The 19,876-nt window shown below is 50.4% G+C and overlaps 1 protein-coding gene across 1 annotated transcript in view; it reads right to left on the minus strand.

Annotated features, from left to right (window-relative positions):
* RAD51C (RAD51 paralog C) overlaps window positions 1-19,876 on the minus strand; it is a 375,353-nt gene that overhangs the window by 40,261 nt on the left and 315,216 nt on the right. The window contains exon 8 of the mRNA XM_086954987.1: window positions 18,836-18,896. Within this exon, the coding sequence (XP_086811113.1) occupies window positions 18,836-18,896 (61 nt within the window). The remainder of the gene's footprint in view (window positions 1-18,835; window positions 18,897-19,876) is intronic.

Consider the following 19,876-nt stretch of genomic DNA (forward strand, 5'->3'; position numbering starts at 1 on the left):
CAAGCTACCGGGGACCGGTTTCTGGCATTTCAGCCTTCTTCGGCCCAGCTTGCTTGAATCCTGATGGTGCAGTGAGAAAGGGACTCATGTCTGAGTATACCCTGCCACACCTATAGTGGCCAAAAACGATTCAGAAAAGGGGGTGGTGATGAACAGAGTGTCTGAATTAAGCAGACCACTCTTACCCAGTCCAAAGATCAGGGCTTGATCCATCACCGTTATTTATCTCACTGCACCATCCCAGCTCAGAACCTGGCTATATGCAAATCAGTCTGTCCCTGGCCCAGTGCATCATGGGAACAGGGCAGACTAAACTACCAAGCCAATTCGGTGATGGATCAAGCCCTGATCTTTGGACTGGGTAAGAGTGGTCTGCTTAATTCAGACACTCTGTTCATCACCACCCCCTTTTCTGAAGCAGATAGAAAGCAAGCGCACGTTTTGGGTCCAGGCGGTGGAGCCTCTCCTCTTCCCTGGAAGGATGCGGAGGCGGAAAGAAGGTAGGCAAAGTGATGGTCTACCCAATGTGGAAGGGCGTGACAACCTTTGACAAGAAAGAAGGACGGGTCCTTAAAACCACCTTATCCGGATGAACAGAGAGGAAAGGAGGTTTCGAAGAAAGAGCCTGGAACTCACTCACTATTCTGGCAGAAGTGATAGCTACCAGGAAAGCCGTCTTTAAGGTGAGAAGACGTAAGGGACAGTTATTAAGGGGCTCAAAGGGAGCACACATCAGGTAAGTCAAGACAAGATTCAAGTCCCACTGAGGCATTATGAAAGGCACGGGAGGAAACATGTGTAATTTGAGGAAACGGTTAACAACCAGGGACTTAAAAAGAGAAGGCTGATCAGGAAGCCTCAGAAAGGCGGAGATGGCAGAAAGACAGCCTTTGATAGTGCCCAGATCAGAGCCCTGCTGTGATAGTAGGAACAGAAGAACCTCAGAAAGAGGGGCCGAAAGGGGTTCCACAGCCTTTGCTGTGCACCATGCCACAAATTTGTTCCACCTGCAGGCGTATACCGTTTTAGTGGAGGGATGCTTGGCTGCCAGAATAATACTACAGACTTCAGGAGGAAGGTCGAAAGCAGTCAACTGTCGCCGCTCAATCTCCCAGCATGGAGGTGGAGAATGGACAGGTTTGGTGGAGGACTGTCCCCTGCTGCTGCGATAGAAGATCCTCCCGAAGAGGTAGTTGGAAAGGGGGATCGATGCTCATATTGAGTAGCTCGGGATACCATACTCTTCGAGCCCAGTCCGGAGCCACAAGAATAACTTGGGCCCGGTCGCGCCTGATCTCCTTCAGCACTCTGGGCAGAAGTGGTATAGGCGGAAAGGCATACAACAGACCGCAACTCCACTTGTGATGAAAAGCGTCGCTGAGCTAATGCCGCCTTGAAAATTCCAACACGCAGAACTGATGCCATTGCGCGTTCTCTTTGGTGGCGAATAGATCTAACAAGGCTCTCGCCACTACTGAAAGAGACCATGCGCCACGTCCGAGTTCAGACACCATTTGTGATCCATCAAGCACCGGCGGCTGAGTTTGTCCGCCCTGGCGTTCAGAGAACCTGCCAGGTGTTGAATCACCAAGGTGATGCTTTGATGTTCCAGCCATGTCCAGAGGCGCTGAGCCTCCTGACATAGGGTCCAGGACCCCACCCCGCCCTGTTTGTTGCAATACTACATGGCGGTGGTGTTGCCTGTGAACACCTGCACTACACTCCCCCGGACAGAGGGAAGGAATGCCTTTAGTGCAAGTCAGATCGCCCGCAGCTCCAAAAGGTGGATATAGAGCCGCGACTCCGCCGGAGACCAGAGGCCTCTGATCATCCTCCTCTCCCAAGTGGCCTCCCCATCTCAGGAGGGTCGCATCAGTCACTACTGTGTGCTCCTGTTGGGGAAGGGAGAGGGATCTGCCATTGACCGAATCGCGATTCGTGAGCCACCACTGCAAGTGTCATGCAGTGCCCTCCAAGATCTGGACAAGATCGGACAGGTTGCCCTGATGCTGTGCCCACTGGGACTTCAAGTCCCACTGCAGAGCCCTCATATGCCATCTGGCATGTTGCACTAACAGGATGCAGGAGGCCATCAGGCCCAAGAGCCGGAGGGTCATTCTGACTGAAATCCAGGATAGAGGCTGAAAGATCGGTATCATAGCCTGAATATCCCAGACTCGCTGCTCGGGAGGATAGACCCTAAACTGCATCAAATCCAGAACCGCTCCGATGAAGGGGAGCTTCTGAGAGGGATTCAGGTACGACTTCGGCACGTTGACGGAGAACCCCAGCTAGGGCAGGAGGTTGTCCGTTGTCTAAAGGTGAGTGATCACTGCCTGGGGCGAGCTCGCCTTCAACAACCAGTCGTCTAGGTAGGGGAAGACTGATACTCCTGACCTGCGCAGATGAGCTGCGACCACTGCCATCACTTTCGTGAATGCCCGATGGGCGCTGGTAAGGCTGAAGGGGAGCACTTTGAGCGGAAAATGCTCCTGGCCTACCATGAACCGCAGGTAACGCCGATGGGCCGGCAGGACGGGAATGTGAAAATATGCGTCCTGTAAGTCCAAGGCTACCTACCAGTCTCCAGGGTCGAGGGCAGCCAAGACCTGAGCCAGGGTCAGCATCTTGAACTTCTCCTTCCGGAGGAAGCGATTGACGTCCCGGAGGTCCAAGATAGGACGCAGACCCCCTTTTTCCTTCTTGGGGACCAGAAAGTAGTAGGAATAACAACCACTCCCTACTTCTGGGCCAGGAACGCACTCGATGGCCCCCTTGGCAGGAGGGCCGTGACTTCCTGTCGGGGAAGAACCAAATGATCTCCCAACATGCGGTGGCACCGAGGTGGCATGGGTGGAGGGGAGGACTGAAAGGGAAGGGAGTAACTGTGTCAGATTATCTGCAGCACCCACTTGTTCGCCTGCGAGTCCTTAAAGCGCTCCAGTGCACTGTCAAGCCTTGTCGCCACACAGGCGGGTGCCATCAAAAGGCATGTCCATGAGTGAGCTCTGGACATCGGGCGAGAACTCAGTCGAACACAACCAGGCGTGGCGCCGCAAGGCCACAGTCGTAAAATCGCCCTGCCCAATGAGTCGGCGGTGTCCAACCCACACCGGATGGCGAACTTAGCCGCATCCTTACCCTCAGCAATCGCCTGAGAAAGGGCAGCCTGCACCTCCTCAGGACACTGAGGCAACACCTGAGCAACGGCATCCAACACCGCTTGGGAGTAGCGGCCCAACAAGCAGGTGGTGTTCACTGACCGCAGCCCGAGGCTGGTCGAAGAGAACAACCGCTTCCCAAACTGGTCCAGCCTTTTAGAGTCCTTATCCGGCGGGCCGTGGGAAAAGCACTCTGCGACGTCGACGCCTGAATGATCAGGCTCTCAGGCGTAGGGTGAGTGGTCAAAAAAGCGGGGTCACCGGGCGCCGGCGTCTGGAGACGTTCTTAACCACCGGGGCACCCGTGGCTGGCCTCGACCAAGTTCCCCAGAGGGCCTCTGTAAGGGCGTCATTAAAGGGAAGCAGCGGCTCTGACAAAGTAGACGCCGGCTGGAGCACCTCGGTGATGAGGTTCGTCTTGAGGGCCACTATGGGGAGGTCAAGGTTGAGGGCCTGAACAGCCTCACGGAGCACCATCGTGTAGGAGGCACCCTTCTCCATCGTAGGCCGGGGAGAGGTGAACCCCGGGTCAGAGGAGACATCGAGGTCGCCTGCAACCTCCAAGTTGTCCACCAAATCTTGCTGGGAGTCACATTGCCAAGCAAGGGGGGCCTCGGACCCTTCCCAGTCGTCGTCTGCCTCTGGCGTAGAGGAGGCTGGTCGCTGCGGTAGAGCCGGAGCCCGAGAGATGACGAACGGATTCGGGAACAACGCCGGCCGGGGCCGGACTGATACCGGCTCCCAATATGGATCCCAGGTCGAAACAAAATGGTCCGGGAACCAGGGCAAAAGTGGGATACACGGTACCCAGTCTGGCGCCTGGGGGGGGAGCCGAGGGTGGCGCCAGGGCCGGAGACGCCCACCTCGTGGCACTGAGGCCGGAGCCAGCGGCGCAGGATCCTGTGGCGTCGGGCCGGAGCCGGTGGCCGAGCCACCGGGCCAACAGGATCTGGACACTGGACCGCGGGGCCCAAAGGCGCGCAGGCGGGATACCGAGGCCCGTAAAGGCAGTCCAAGGCAGCAAATAACTCTTGCATATGTTCGGGAGTCGCTGGCGGACCCGGGTGTGGCGGGTAGGCCGCAGGACTCCCAGGCTTCAGAGGAGTCGCAGGAGCGAGGCCTCTGTCCCCTTCGTGTACCTTCGAGGAGCGACGGGGGGACGTCGGAGAGCGAACACACTTCTTACACTTCTTTTTATGGCGGCGCTTACCGGAATCCGAAGGTGAAGACTTGGAGTCTGAGGAGCGACAGCTCCTGTCCCGCGAGCGGCCTCTAGACCCAGAGCGGCGACGTGACAAATGCTGGGCCTCCAGCAACTTACGGCGCTGCTCCCGCAAGGCCTTAGGGGCCATGGCACGATAGCCACGGCAGTCCCGGGAGTCGTGATCGGTCTCCAGGCAGTAGAGGCAAACATCGTGGGGGTCCGCCCCCAACATATTTCCGCGACAGGCCCCACAAGACTTAAAGTCAGGCATCCCTACAGCACAATGAGAAAAAAGTGAGGAGAAAAAAAGTCCCAAAATAGCGGTCAAAAAGTGACCAAGATGCGTGCTCAATCCGGATATGCGCTTACTGGCGCGGAAAAAGAAAGAACTGACGTCAGAGCGCATGGGTGGCGCCTAAGTACTCTCTGTGACGTCATCTCGGTGCTGACGACGCCAGTGACGGATGAGGAGCCGCAGGATGCTACCTACTGACGCGCAGGGGTACTGCTGAGCAAAAACTTTCCGGATCCAGTCTGACGCCTGGGGATATTCTAAGGTAAGGAATCTATCACTAAAGTGTCTCTTTCAGAGATATGATTGCCAATCATATTCTTAAGGCAATCATATCTCTTTCAGAGATATGATTGCCTTAAGAATATTCGTACTCATCCATCTCCTTCTATGTATTCGCAGTTGCAAAATTTCAGTGAAATTGCTCTCCCACCCTCGCAGCTCCACCATTAAGTGAGGTGCCCCTTCACTCTTGAGTGTTAGTGATCGAGGCCCTCCTCCACCCGCAGGTTTCCCTGCGCCTCATCCCTGGTGGTCCAGTGGACCTCTGTCTCCTTTCACTCTGCTCCTTCACTCGTTTTTTCTACCCTTTCTATCTTTCACCATTCTGCACCTTTCTGCATCTCTGCTCTTTTGTGCCTTATTTCTGCCCATTTTTCCTTTCTCTCCCTCTACTCCTTCACTTGTTTTCACTCGTTTTTCTACTCTTTCTATCTTTCACCTTTCTGCACCTCTGCTCTTTTGTGCCTTATTTCTGCCCATTTTCCCTTTCCCTCCCTCTGCTCCTTCACTCGTTTTTCTATTTCCATCTTTCACCTTTCTGCCCTTTTCTGCATCTCTGCTCTTTTGTGCCTTATTTCTGCTTATTTTCCCTTTTTTCTTTATCCCTTCTTTCCTCCCTTTACCTTTCCCCGCCGCTGCTGCCCCCGCGGCCCCCCCCCCAGCACGACCGGCCCAATCCAGCTCCTCTCCCCGCTCCCGCCTCCCAGCTGTCCAGCCCTCCCCGACCCCTACTTAATGGCGGCCACTGCGGGGACAGGCGAACAAGACCACTGACTCATTGTCAGTGAAAGTGCTCTCCCACCCTCGCAGCTCCACCATTAAGTGAGGTGCCCCTGCCCCTGCACTCTTGAGTGTTAGTGATCGAGACCCTCCTCCACCCGCAGGTTTCCCTGCGCCTCATCCCTGGTGGTCATGTGGACCTCTGTCTCCTTTCTCTCACTCTGCTCCTTCACTCGTTTTTCTACCCTTTCTATCTTTCACCTTTCTGCATCTCTGCTCTTTTGTGCCTTATTTCTGCCCATTTTCCCTTTCTCTCCCTCTGCTCCTTCACTCGTTTTTCTACCCTTTCTATCTTTCACCTTTCTGCACCTCTGCTCTTTTGTGCCTTATTTCTGCCCTTTTTCCCTTTCCCTCCCTCTGCTCTTTCACTCGTTTTTACTCGTTTTTCTACCCTTTCACCTTTCTGCCCTTTTCTGCATCTCTGCTCTTTTGTGCCTTATTTCTGCTTATTTTCCCTTTTTTCTTTATCCCTTCTTTCCTCCCTTTACCTTTCCCCGCCGCTGCTGCGCCCGCGGCCCCTCCCCCCCAGCGCAACCAGCCCAATCCAGCTCCTCTCCCCGCTCCCGCCTCCCAGCTGTCCAGCCCTCCCCGACCCCTACTTAATGGCGGCCACTGCTGCACCGAAGGCGCGTCAAAGGCAAGCACGTCTGCGCCCGTTCGAGAACTGTCCGCGACCAGCACCAGGAACCCTGGACCTCCGCCCCGCCAACGCTACGACCCAGCAGCACTCCATGCACTCAACCCAGGCTGCAACAACAACTGCAAGCTAGCATCACCAGCCGACACCCATGGACCCTTCCCGACCCCTACTTAATGGCGGCCACTGCGGGGACAGGCGAGCAAGACCACTGACTCATTGTCAGTGAAAGTGCTCTCCCACCCTCGCAGCTCCACCATTAAGTGAGGTGCCCCTGCTCCTGCACTCTTGAGTGTTAGTGATCGAGGCCCTCCTCCACCCGCAGGTTTCCCTGCAGTTCATCCCTGGTGGTCCAGTGGACCTCTGTCTCCTTTCTCTCACTCTGCTCCTTCACTCGTTTTTTTCTACCCTTTTTTATCTTTCACCTTTCTGCATCTCTGCTCTTTTGTGCCTTATTTCTGCCCATTTTCCCTTTCTCTCCCTCTGCTCCTTCACTCGTTTTCACTCGTTTTTCTACCCTTTCTATCTTTCACCTTTCTGCACCTCTGCTCTTTTGTGCCTTATTTCTGCCCATTTTCCCTTTCTCTCCCTCTGCTCCTTCACTCGTTTTTCTACCCTTTCCATCTTTCACCTTTCTGCCCTTTTCTGCATCTTTATCCCTTCTTTCCTCCCTTTACCTTTACTCGCCGCTGCTTCCCCCGCGGCCCCTCTCCCCCCCAGCGCGACCAGCCCAATCCAGCTCCTCTCCCCCCAGCTGTCCAGCCCTCCCCGACCCCTACTTAATGGCGGCCACTGCTGCACCGAAGGCGCGTCAAAGGCAAGCACGTCTGCGCCCGTCCGCGACCTGGCCGCGACCAGCACCAGGAACCCTGGACCTCCGCCCCGCCAACGCTACGACCCAGCAGCACTCCATGCACTCAACCTAGGCTGCAACAACAACTGCAAGCTAGCATCACCAGCCGACACCCATGGACCCTTCAGCGGTCACCGCTGCCGGCACACCTGCAGCACCGCCAAGAACACGGATCCAGCACAACCCGCCCACAAGAACACAACCGAACCGAAGACCCTGCAATGCATCCTCCTCAACGTCCAATCCCTCCACAAACACGCCACAGAAATCTGGGGCATCCTCGACAGCACCACCCCGGATGTAGCATTCTTCACCGATACCTGGACCAACGCCACCTCGGGACCGGACATCGCCATCGCCATCCCCCAAGGATACAAGATCTACAGGAAGGACCGCCTCACCCACCCAGGAGGAGGAATCGCCATCGTCCACAAATCCAGCCTCCGCCTGAGCACACTCCCTGACGAGTCCACAAAACTGATGGAACACCTTCACTTCAAGATACTGGCCAGCCCCACTGCCGCCCTCCGAGGAACCCTCATCTACCGACCCCCTGGACCCCGCGGACCCTTTGCTAACTCCATCACGGACATTATCTCCCCGCAGGCCATCGCATCCACCAACTACACCCTGCTGGGAGACCTCAACTTCCACCTTGACAATCAACTGGACCCCAACACCACATGCCTCCATGACAACCTCCACAACATTGGACTCTGCCAGATCGTGACCGAGCCCACGCACTCAGCAGGACACACCCTCGACCCCCTCTTCACTACAGGAAACTCCATTACCTTCAGCCACACCACCGAACTCCCATGGACCGACCATTGTTTCGTCCACTTCACCTTCAGAACAACCACCATCCACAGACACCAGCACCTACTTCCACAAAGAAACTGGACCAAAATTACAGACGACCAGCTCATCTCCTCACTCAACAACTCCACCCCAACCATCGCGGAAAACGACGACCCCAACACCGCAGCCCGAATCCTGCATAGATGGATCTCGGACAGCACTAACACCATAGCCCTCCTCAAGAAAAACAACAATACCCGTGCCAAGAAAGCCAGATGGTTTACCACCGAACTTCGAGAGTCCAGGCACAAGCCACCGCCTCGAAAAGGCCTGGAGAAACACCAAATCCACAGAAGCCCACAACAACTTCAGAGGCGCCACCAACGCTCACCATCAAGTCATCAGAGAAACGAGGAAAAAAGCGATTGAAGACAGAATCTCCACCCACGCACACAACAGCAAGGAACTCCTCATCATCATCAAGGAGTTCGCCCAACCCACCAGCGAGTCTACCAACATCCCTCCCTCACAAGACCTCTGCGACAAACTCAGCACCTTTTTCCACCACAAAATCAAGAGCATCTACGACAACTTCGACGAAGACAACCAACACACTGAACCCTCACCAACCACCCCCAACACCCGGAAACCAGCGATTGATGACTGGACAGCCCTCACCACCAAAGACACATTGAAGACAATGAAGTCAATCCACTCAGGGGCCCCCACAGACGCCTGCCACCACCACATCTTCAACAGAGCTGCTGACACCATTGCACCCATGCTCTGCCACACCATCAACCGCATCGTTCCCCGACGACTGGAAACACGCCGAGGTCAACCCCATCCTAAAGAAACCCTCAGCGGACCCCACCGACCTCAAAAACTACAGACCCATCTCCCTGCTCCCTTTCCCAGCGAAAGTCATCGAGAAAGCCATCAAAAGCCAACTCGCCACATTCATTGAAGAACACAACATCCTCGACTCCTCCCAATCCGGCTTCAGAAAAAACCACAGTACGGAAACCGCCCTCCTCGCCGCAACAGACGACATCCGCACCCTACTGGACAAAGGAGAAACAGTAGCCCTCATCCTCCTAGACCTATCAGCGGCGTTTGACACAGTTTCCCACCGCACCCTAATACGCAGACTCTACGACGCAGGAATCCAGGACAAGGCCCTCGACTGGATCTGCTCCTTCCTCTCCTGCCGGACGCAATGGGTCAGACTCCCCCCTTTCTTCTCAGACCCCACACCTACCACCTGCGGAGACCCCCAGGGCTCCTCCCTCAGCCCGACGCTCTTCAACGTCTACATGGCTACACTTGCCCGCATTGTCAGAACCTACGGACTCAACATCGTGTTATACGCAGACGACACCCAGCTCATCCTCTCCCTATCCAACGAGCCCAACACCATCAGACGCAACTTTCGAGAAGGCATGGAAGCCGTCGCCAAATGGATGAAAAACAGCTGCCTACAACTAAACACCAACAAAACAGAAGTACTCATCATGGGCCCAAACCCCGACGCCTGGAGCGACACCTGGTGGCCCACCGCCCTCTAAAACCCACCAACCCCCACAGACCACGCACGCAACCTGGGAATCATCCCGGACTCAGAGCTCAAAATGGACCGCCAGATCAACTCTGTCTCATCTTCCTGCTTCCACACCCTCCGCCTCCTTCGTAAGACCTTCAAATGGATCCCCCTCGAACACCGAAAGACAGTCACGCCCTGGTCACCAGCAGACTCGACTACGGCAACGCACTCTACGCCGGAATAAACAAAAACCTCGTCCGCAAGCTACAGAACATCCAGAACGCCGCCGCAAGACTGGTCCTCAACCTGCCAAAACACTGCCACATGTCCCAGCACCTGCGCACACTCCACTGGCTCGCCGTCGAGGCGAGAATCACCTTTAAGATGCTCACTAGGCCCTCCACGGCACCGGACCAGCATACCTGAACAGCCGGCTCAAATTCCACACACCCCAAAGGATCCTACGATCAGCCCAGCTCTCCTACGCCGAGGTCCCCCGCACCAGAAAGACCAGATAGGGAGGCCGCTCCTTCTCTTTCCTCACGGCCAAAGCATGGAACGCCCTTCCGCTCCACCTCAGACTGACAACATCGCTCCCCATCTTCGCAAGAAACCTCAAAACCTGGCTCTTCGACAGACCCCCTCCTTGATGGAATGGAACCTGCACCCTCCCACCCCTAGCGCCTTGAGACCCTTACGGGTGAGTAGTTGCGCTTTAACAAATTCCTGATTGATTGGTGTTGATGAGGGCAAAAAGCAGGGCAATTATTGCTGTGAAGGGATTTTATGCTTTTGATTAGTGTATTATTTTAAAAAATATTTAATATTGGTTTTATTCTATCACATAGTGTGAAATTGTATCAGTAATTTTATTGTTGTGAATTTCCAACTTTGCATTTAAGGGCGTGGATATTTGGGTATTGATTATCCGGTTAACTTTTTTGAGCTTTAGTAAAATCTGTATTTATTTATTTGCTCATTTTTAGGGCTTAAGCCTAAATAAAGTTATTTGAAATGAAACATCGCAAATAACATCACTGATAACATCATCCACCACTCAACCATCCACAGACCCATACAAGTACTTACACACCCACTCACTGATTCATAGATCTACACACACATCCACTTGCTTACCTCTAAGGCCACTCATGCACCCAGTCAGTCACTAATATAGCCACTGACATAGCCGCTCACACACCCATACAGCCACCCACACACTGATTCAGTCACCCATAGAGCTACTCACACATCTGGTCACTCACCCATATAGTCAATCACACAGCCACTTACTCATCCATACACACTCATATAGATACTAACACGTAATCATTCATCTATACAGTCACTGACACACACACACTCACCCATACAGCAGCTCTCACATTCACTCACTCACCCACACTGAACCTCCTGAGGCGAAAAGTCGGGAGAAAGCTCTGCCTACTTTTTAACTTTGTGTCACCTATATTCTGTTTTTACCTTTTAAAATTGCACTGCGTCGAATCCCAGGCACCACCAGGACGTGCCCAGAAAGAAAAAAAACCTGACATACAGCGGATTTAGCGCTATCTCAGGAAGGATACTCTCACAGTGACTGCCGCCATTGACAGCGTGCAGCGAGGCCACGCCCACTGGAGGCCACGCCCCCCCGCCCTCGTGTATAAAGCGCTGATCACTAGCGCTATACACAGAACCTCCTACCCTCCTGAGGCGAAAAGCCGGTAGAAAGCTCTGCCTACTTTTTAACTTTGTGTCACCTATATTCTGTGTTTACCTTTTAAAATTGCACTGCGTCGAATCCCTGGCACCCCCAGGATGTGCCCAGAAAGAAAAAAAAACCTGACATACAGCGGATTTAGCGCTGTCTCAGGAAGGATACTCTCACAGTGACTGCCGCCATTGACAGCGTGCAGCGAGGCCACGCCCACTTGAGGCCACGCCCCCCGCCCTCGTGTATAAAGCGCTGATCACTAGCGCTATACACAGAACCTTCTACCCTCCTGAGGCGAAAAGCCGGTAGAAAGCTCTGCCTACTTTTTAACTTTGTGTCACCTATATTCTGTGTTTACCTTTTAAAATTGCACTGCGTCGAATCCCAGGCAACCCCAGGACGTGCCCAGAAAGAAAAAAAACCTGACATACAGCGGATTTAGCGCTATCTCAGGAAGGATACTCTCACAGTGACTGCCGCCATTGACAGCGTGCAGCGAGGCCACGCCCACTTGAGGCCACGCCCCCCGCCCTCGTGTATAAAGCGCTGATCACTAGCGCTATACACAGAACCTCCTACCCTCCCGAGGCGAAAAGCCGGGAGAAAGCTCTGCCTACTTTTTAACTTTGTGTCACCTATATTCTGTGTTTACCTTTTAAAATTGCACTGCGTCGAATCCCTGGCACCCCCAGGACGTGCCCAGAAAGAAAAAAAACCTGACATACAGCGGATTTAGCGCTGTCTCAGGAAGGATACTCTCACAGTGACTGCCGCCATTGACAGCGTGCAGCGACGCCACGCCCACTTGAGGCCACGCCCCCCGCCCTCGTGTATAAAGCGCTGATCACTAGCGCTATACACAGAACCTCCTACCCTCCTGAGGCGAAAAGCCGGGAGAAAGCTCTGCCTACTTTTTAACTTTGTGTCACCTATATTCTGCTGTACTCGTCCACTTGAGGCCACGCCCCCCGTCCCTCTCTCTCCTATAAAAACATGTGTTTCCACCGTACGCGCAGCGGACGGGCGCAGCGGGCACGCCAGCAGCGCTCCAAAGGCGCGCCTAAGGCAAGCCCGTCTGGGCCCGTCCGGGCCCGGACGGACCCAGGACCAGGGACTCTGTCGGATTCACCCCCCGATCGTCTGGTATACACAGGAGACATGCTACGGGCTCTACAACCGGAAAAAAACCAGGGATGTCGCTATATTCACGACGAAGGTAAACCCTTTTTTCAACTGCACGCGCTGCTACCCAGTCACTCAGTCCTCAGCCAAACCTGGACTTCAGATAGGGCTGCTTAACTGCAGCTCCCTCCCTAAGCACGCACATGAAACCAACTTGATGATACAAGATCAAGGCCTGGACGCACTGTTTCTCACCGAAACCTGGCTTTCTGATAGTTCTGACCCGGATATCATCATCGCCCTTCCCCCAGGCTATCTCATTCAAACCCTGCACAGACCCAAAGGGAGAGGAGGGGGGTTGGCCATAATCTACAGGGAACACCTTATCTGTAGAACCAACAACGCCAACATTGATGACTGCGAAAGCTGCCATTTCTCCATCCAAACCTCCCCGGCACACTCCCTCTCGGGACTATTGATTTATCGCCCTCCGGGCACTCCGGGGAAATTCCTTAATGCTGTCACTGAAACGGTATCACAACTAGCTTCCTCCGCTTCTAATTTTCTCATCGTAGGTGATCTTAATCTTCACTTCACAGACCCCACTGACCGGACTGCTTCCGACCTTCTTCTGGACCTGATGTCATTTAACATCCGGTTGGTTAACAACGAACCCACCCACGATAAGGGACACCTCCTAGACCCCGTCCTCACCAATATCGCCAATATTACCACCGGCCCTCCCCTGCCTCTGCCGTGGGCCGATCACTTTCTAATCCCTATCTTTTGGGACTCACCTACTGTCCCCCCCAATCCGTGAAAATCCAGGTCACCGATAGACGATGGCACAAGCTTGTACCAACCGAATGGGCCACCACTCTCTCAAACTCCATCCCTACGCTTTCCACCGATCCTGTTACGGCCGATAAACAGTTCAACTCCTGGATCACATCTTCGTTAGACATACTCCTCCCCAAAACCGTCACTCAAACATACCAAACGAGTGCCTCCTGCTCCTTGGTATACCCCAGAGCTTAAATCTCTGCGACAGGAATGTAAGAGAACAGAACGTTCCTGGAGGAAGGATAAGTCCAAGGCAAAAAAGGACGCCTATCTCACATCCCTATTAATTTACAAAAATGCCATTAGCAAGACAAAAAGTTTATTCTTTCAGGAAAGAATAGAAAATTCAGCTTGCTCCAGCAAAGAATCTTTTATCATCTTGAAAGAACTCCTTAAGGTTCCAGACCCCGGACCGAGAAACCCCCCAGTCCCCAAGGTAGATCAAGAAAAATGCCACCAGCTAGCCAGCTTCTTCCAAGAAAAGATTCAAAAAATCCTCGACTCGATCCCTCCTACAAATCCGAGCGAGGAAAACGATTCCCCCGACACTCCTACCTTCCCCCGCCTATCCTCGTGGGGACAAGTAACCACCGAAGAAGTCAAAAATACGCTAAATACCATCAAAAGCGGATCTCCTAGGGACTCCGCCCCGCTACAGACCCTCAAGGAAGTAGCTCCCATCATCGTCCCTCCCCTCACCCATCTGATTAACGCCTCATTCCAACAGGGAGTCGTCCCCCCTAGCTGGAAGGCGGCAGTTGTCAAAGCGCTATTAAAGAAACCCTCCTTGGACCCCGCGGACTTGGCCAATTATAGGCCAATCTCCCTTCTCCCCGGGACCAGCAAGATTGCAGAAAAATTGGCAAATAAGAAACTATCACAGTTTCTGGAATCCAACAACGGCTAAAAAGCTCCCAGACAGGTTTCCGCCCAGGTCAGGGCACTGACATCGCCCTCCTGGTGGCGGTGGAGGAGGCCAGAGCGCTCTTAGACGAAGGAGGATCAGTGGCAGTGATCCTCCTCGACCTCAGCGCGGCCTTCGACACCGTCAACCACCAACTCCTTATCAAACGGCTTAAGAGGGTCAGTGGAAGGTACCGCACTATCCTGGCTTTCGTCCTTTCTGGCCCATCGTTCCTTCCAGATCTGGGAGAATAACACCCGCTCCTCCGAAACACCCCTCCAATGTGGCGTGCCTCAGGGCTCCTCCCTGAGCCCCACATTATTTAATATCTACATGTCCCCATTGGAGGAGGTTGTCATCCCGTTCGGAGTGAGCATTGTCAGCTACGCTGATGACACACAATTAGTTGTGTCCTTATCCCACCCGAGCCAACAACCTGCAGACTTATTCAACTGTCTGACGCAGATACAAGGTTGGATGAACAGCTCAGCCTTAAAACTGAATGGGTCAAAGACTGACATTCTCCTCCTTGGTCAGAAAGGACTCATCCTCCCCCAGAACATCTGGCCACCCTGTCTGGGCTCCCCCCCCCGACCCAAAACAGGAAGTAAAAAGCCTGGGTGTGTGGCTCGAAACCGATCTCTTGTTCAACGCGCAAGCAAAAAAAGTAGCCAGGACTTGCTTCGGGCTCCTGAAATCAATGAGAAAGATCCTCCCCTTACTTCCTTCCACCTCACAAAAACTACTAATCCAAGGCCGGATACTCTCCAGGCTTGATTATAGCAACTCTATTTACTTGGGTGCCCCTGAGGCAACTCTGAACAAGCTACAGAGAATCCAAAACGTCGCTGCCCGGATCCTCACCAACACTCCTGCCAGAGCCTCGGCCAAACCAGCACTGAAGCTCCTCCACTGGCTCCCAGTGAGGGAGCGAGTGAAATTCAAAGCCCTCTGCCTGGCCCACAAACTGCTGCAAAATCAAGGCCCCCCTATTCTAAGAAAATTTATTAGACCTTATAAAGCCCCAAGATCCCTCCGATCAGACAAGGAGTCTCTTATCATCACCCCCAGATTCAAGAAGGCACGCTCGGGTGGAAGACGCTTCTCGGTCCACACCGCACGCCTCTGGAACGCACTCCCCCGCGACCTGAGAACAGAACCAAACTACTTACGTTTCAGGAAGCGGCTGAAAACTCATCTTTTCCCCTAAAAACATCGACCTCCCTGAACTCTGTCCTCCCCCCCCCCCCACTTCTCCATGCCCTCGGACCCTCAGACGTTGGAATCTTAGCGCTGGGATACCTCCGGGTGACTACGCGCTCTATAAAAAATGTTAATAATAATTTTAATAACTCATATACCCCATCCCTCACCTACATTGCCTTTCACATACCCAGTTACTCACCCAATACCACTGACACATCCACTAACTCACCCACACAGCCATACACACTCACCCATACAGCCCCTCACACACACCCTCACCCACACAGACAACCAATCACTCACCAATACAGCTACTAGCGTACCCACTCACACACCCATACAGCCCCTTAGACACCAACTAACAGGCTGATACAGAAATTAACACAACCAATCACACCCATACATTCACTGAGACACCTAATCACTCACTTACACAGTCAATCACGCACCCACTGAATCATCCATACAGGCACTCATACATCCACTGATTCACCAATACAATACCAATACACCTTGGTATATATACTTAACAAGAATCAAAAGAGGGAGGGAGAAGTTACAGTTCCACTCAACTTCTGTTAAATGAACATGTAAAATCAAAAGGAGTAGAAGAGTTGTGTTGAGACAGGGGGTGAGGAGGACAACACCAAAATTGTTGTGAGACCCTCAACAGTGTTGCCCCACCAAAGGTATTCTCCTGTGGGCGTACTTAGCCACTCATTGTTACATGATTATGTCTTCTCCTCCACCAGGAGGGATTGTCTCTTGAAACGGAGACCATCCCCACCCCCCTGTCTCAACACAACTCTTCCACTTCTTTTGATTTTACATATATATTTAACACTCAAATTTTTTTAAAACACTAACAGTCTCCGTATAATGTTATCAGTGATTTTGTTTGAGATGTCACCAGGGATGTCACTGGCCATGTCATGAGTGATGTAATATGTGAGGTCATAAGCAGTACATAGCGGGACCACAAATTATAGTTAGCTCCATTAACTAGAACTGCTGAATTCACTGGTTTTGTATGAGTGAAACCTGAGCCTAACTATAACGTCCATGTAACCTTTGTTTTTTTTCCATAAATATAAACACAAGTTTAGGGTGAGAGCTGCCCCTTTATATGGAGCTCCCTACATCACCACCAATATTAATTCTGCTCTCCTCAAATGCATGTTTCCCTAGCAGAGTTTTTAAGTATAGGATTAGCACAGACTGCAACACTAGAGAGTGACAAAGCCTGAATGCCACTTTCTAATCATATGCTTAAGGTTTTAGCTGTAAAAATGGCAAAGGGCTTTTTCACTCAAGATATTGTCTTCATTTATTTTGACTTAAAAAAATAATAAGGACAAATATATATATATAAAACATATATATATATTCACTGTAAAAACAAAGGTTAAAGGAACGTTATAGTTAGGAAAAATGTTCAGTAATAATGTAACATTTCATTAGTTATATTTATCTTGAGTAACTATAACTTGTGCCCATAAATAAATAAATAAAGTAACTATAACTCTCTCCATGCTGTTTTCTCATCAATATTTTCAAATGTTACAATGATAATATCAATGATGTCATGAGTGATGTAATATGGGGGGTAACTAGCAGTGCATGGTGAGGGCATGAGGTATAGTTACCTTAAGGCATATATATGTATGGCCTAAGATACATTGGAAGTACCAAGCTGCAGGTGCATGCCAGAATATTACAGCACCTTAGGGCTATCATTAACAATGATCCTTCATACCCAGTAGCACAACATTTCAAGAACTTGCATAACAATGATGTGAACTGTCTAACGTATTATATGATCAATGCCATTTCTAACCTCCGTCGAGGTGCGAATAGGGAAGACAGTTGAGGTAGTTGGAAAAACGCATGATTCTGGAATTAGATAGCAAAGTACCGAATGGGCTCAAAAATACTAAGGACAAGCACAATTTTCTGTAAAAACATGATGTATAAACTAAAATTTAATTGAAAAAAAGGTGTGGATGAATTGGCAGGAACTTTTTATCATGATGTAATGATTTTAAGTCTTTTATCCGCTGCCATCTGTTTGTGCTTTATGCATACAGATTTTTTTAACATCCCAAATATTATTAACTGAATTATACGTTTTTAATGATGGAATTAGCTTAGTATGCTTAGATTTTGCACTAGTATAGGACTTGGCACTTTAGAATTAGCATCTTTTGCACATATGGGTTGGCTGCTAGGCACAGAGGCACTTTTATAAAAATGAATCAAGAAAGATGAACAAAATCAAATTGGCTTAACGGTAAGACTCGATAGCAAAAAGGATGACCCTTTAAATATCAAAACAAACAAAATACATCATTTAGAGGTGTTTCTGCTCTGCTCAAATGATAGACCAATAAACCAGCATTTAGGCTAACAATAACTACAAGTTACCAACATGGTGCAAAAACGATGTCAGCATTTATGCGGAGAGAATATAAATCCAGTTGTAGGCAATATAAATCATTGAATACTGTAAATCAAACGAGCGCTAACACAAAAGCATTTTTGCACAAAAATTGATTCATTTCAAAATTAAATACGTTCAAAAGTTATTTCCTGCATGTTAATATTTCATCCATATATATATATATATATTTATTTATAAATTCATTCGTATTTATAAATATTTATTGACATGCAATATTTGCAGATTTAAGGAATGTATTTATAATGTCCTAGAATGTTCAATGATATCTATGATACACAATGACAGTAATATAAATGGTGTTCTTACGGAGAAGCCATGCAGAAAGGATTTTCTCTTTGTTCACTAACACGTGTCATGGAGGAAGGGGGGTGTGTACAATGCATTTAAAAAGAATATGGCGATGTACGTGCTGCTTGCCAACTGTTCATGTTTATGTTTAATAAAAAGATATTTTTAAAAATGAGTATGGCGGACTGCGTTCCGTATGTGAACAAGGGCACTTGTTGCTCGAAACGGGTCATCGGAGTGAGTAGTGAGAAGGAATAAAAACATCTTACCAACCCTTCCCTGGGTGTCCGTTACACTCATTTCGCAGAGAAGAGGTCTTGAAAGTGTGGAGGATTGCGATATATATATCTACACACACACACACACACACACACACACACACACACACACACACACATATATCACATGCATCCAATCGGCATGATCATCCATTGTAGGTTGACCCGCCAGTTTTATCTCTAGTTCATTGTGTGCCCCATAAAAATCACATCTAGAGACACCACTGCTCTGGAGTTTCTCAGTTTCTGCCAGTTAGCCACAGAGAGGAGGTGTTCACTCATAACTAGGTAAATCTGACCACACACTGGTGATCCATATATAGGATATGAGGAAAAAACAATTGATCCCTCCATATAGCCTTAAAAACGATGGAACTTCAGGAGAGTCAGATCTCTCCTCCACAATGCAAGTCTTTGCCAGTATGGATCTGTAACTCTGGTCAAAGGCCCAAAGAATCATACTTACCGTAACCTCGTATGGCACTGTGGCCTCCTTCTGACAGGGAGATTTGTATAAAGTTGCCAACCTGTACAGAAAAAAACAGAAGTCATCATGCGCAGCAATCTCAAACACTCTGGAAAAAACATTCATTCAACCAATGAGTATTTAACTTGGAAAAGCCCAACATGCTTTTTAGATTAGATTTTGCTTACTAGAAGAATACAATTACCTTTAAGACAACCTATTCCTCTACGTTTCTTTCAAATTATCGACGATTAGGTTCCCAGTCACGTACTAACGAAACCGTATACTGAATCCAACGATGTTAAAGCAGAGGCTTGTAGTGCACTTCCATTCATGCAGCCGGGTATCAGATGATACGAGCGCTTCTCTGCAGCTAATTGTGCTCTTGCTGACAGGGCAGGCAAACTAAGATAATGCAGTTAACATGAAAGCAACTTTATCCTACTCATACATCTAGACAACTTCCCATTATCAATCCTTGGGTATATTCCAGAGTAAGTGAGGAAAGAGAAGAGGACATTGGGCAGCTTGGGCAAACAATTTACACAGAACTTCCAGGCCAAATTTAGAATTGTTATGGGAGAAAGTCTTAAGACTGTACATTTGGGAGATTGCCAGTGGGCAGGCCTCACGTACCTGCACCAGTATTCATCTCAGAGAGGTACATTGCAACTTAGATTGTGCAGTGTGTATAAACACCAGACAAAGGTTCAGCCACATGTAGAGTGTAACGATCAATAATACGGTTGTGCACCAATGGAGTTAGCATCATCGCCCCAAAAAACAAGAAGAGTTGGGTAGTAGAATGAAGGTCACTGTCACTACTGTGGTAGATCCAAAAAGGCATGCTTGCTGTTCAAACTGTGTGGGTATCTTCTACCCTAAAGGAGGATGTGCGCATGAATGGAATGACAATCATTAGGCCAATGACTGGGAAAGTCTTGGGGCAACAAGAAAGTAGTCTATCATTTAATGAGTTTCATGCTGCATGAGGTTAAAGGTCATAAAGGTTTGTGGATCAGTTTGTCTCAAATCAGAAGG

Source organism: Lissotriton vulgaris, chromosome 2_1 (genome assembly GCF_964263255.1).
Source record: "Lissotriton vulgaris chromosome 2_1, aLisVul1.2, whole genome shotgun sequence".
NCBI lineage: Eukaryota > Metazoa > Chordata > Amphibia > Caudata > Salamandridae > Lissotriton > Lissotriton vulgaris.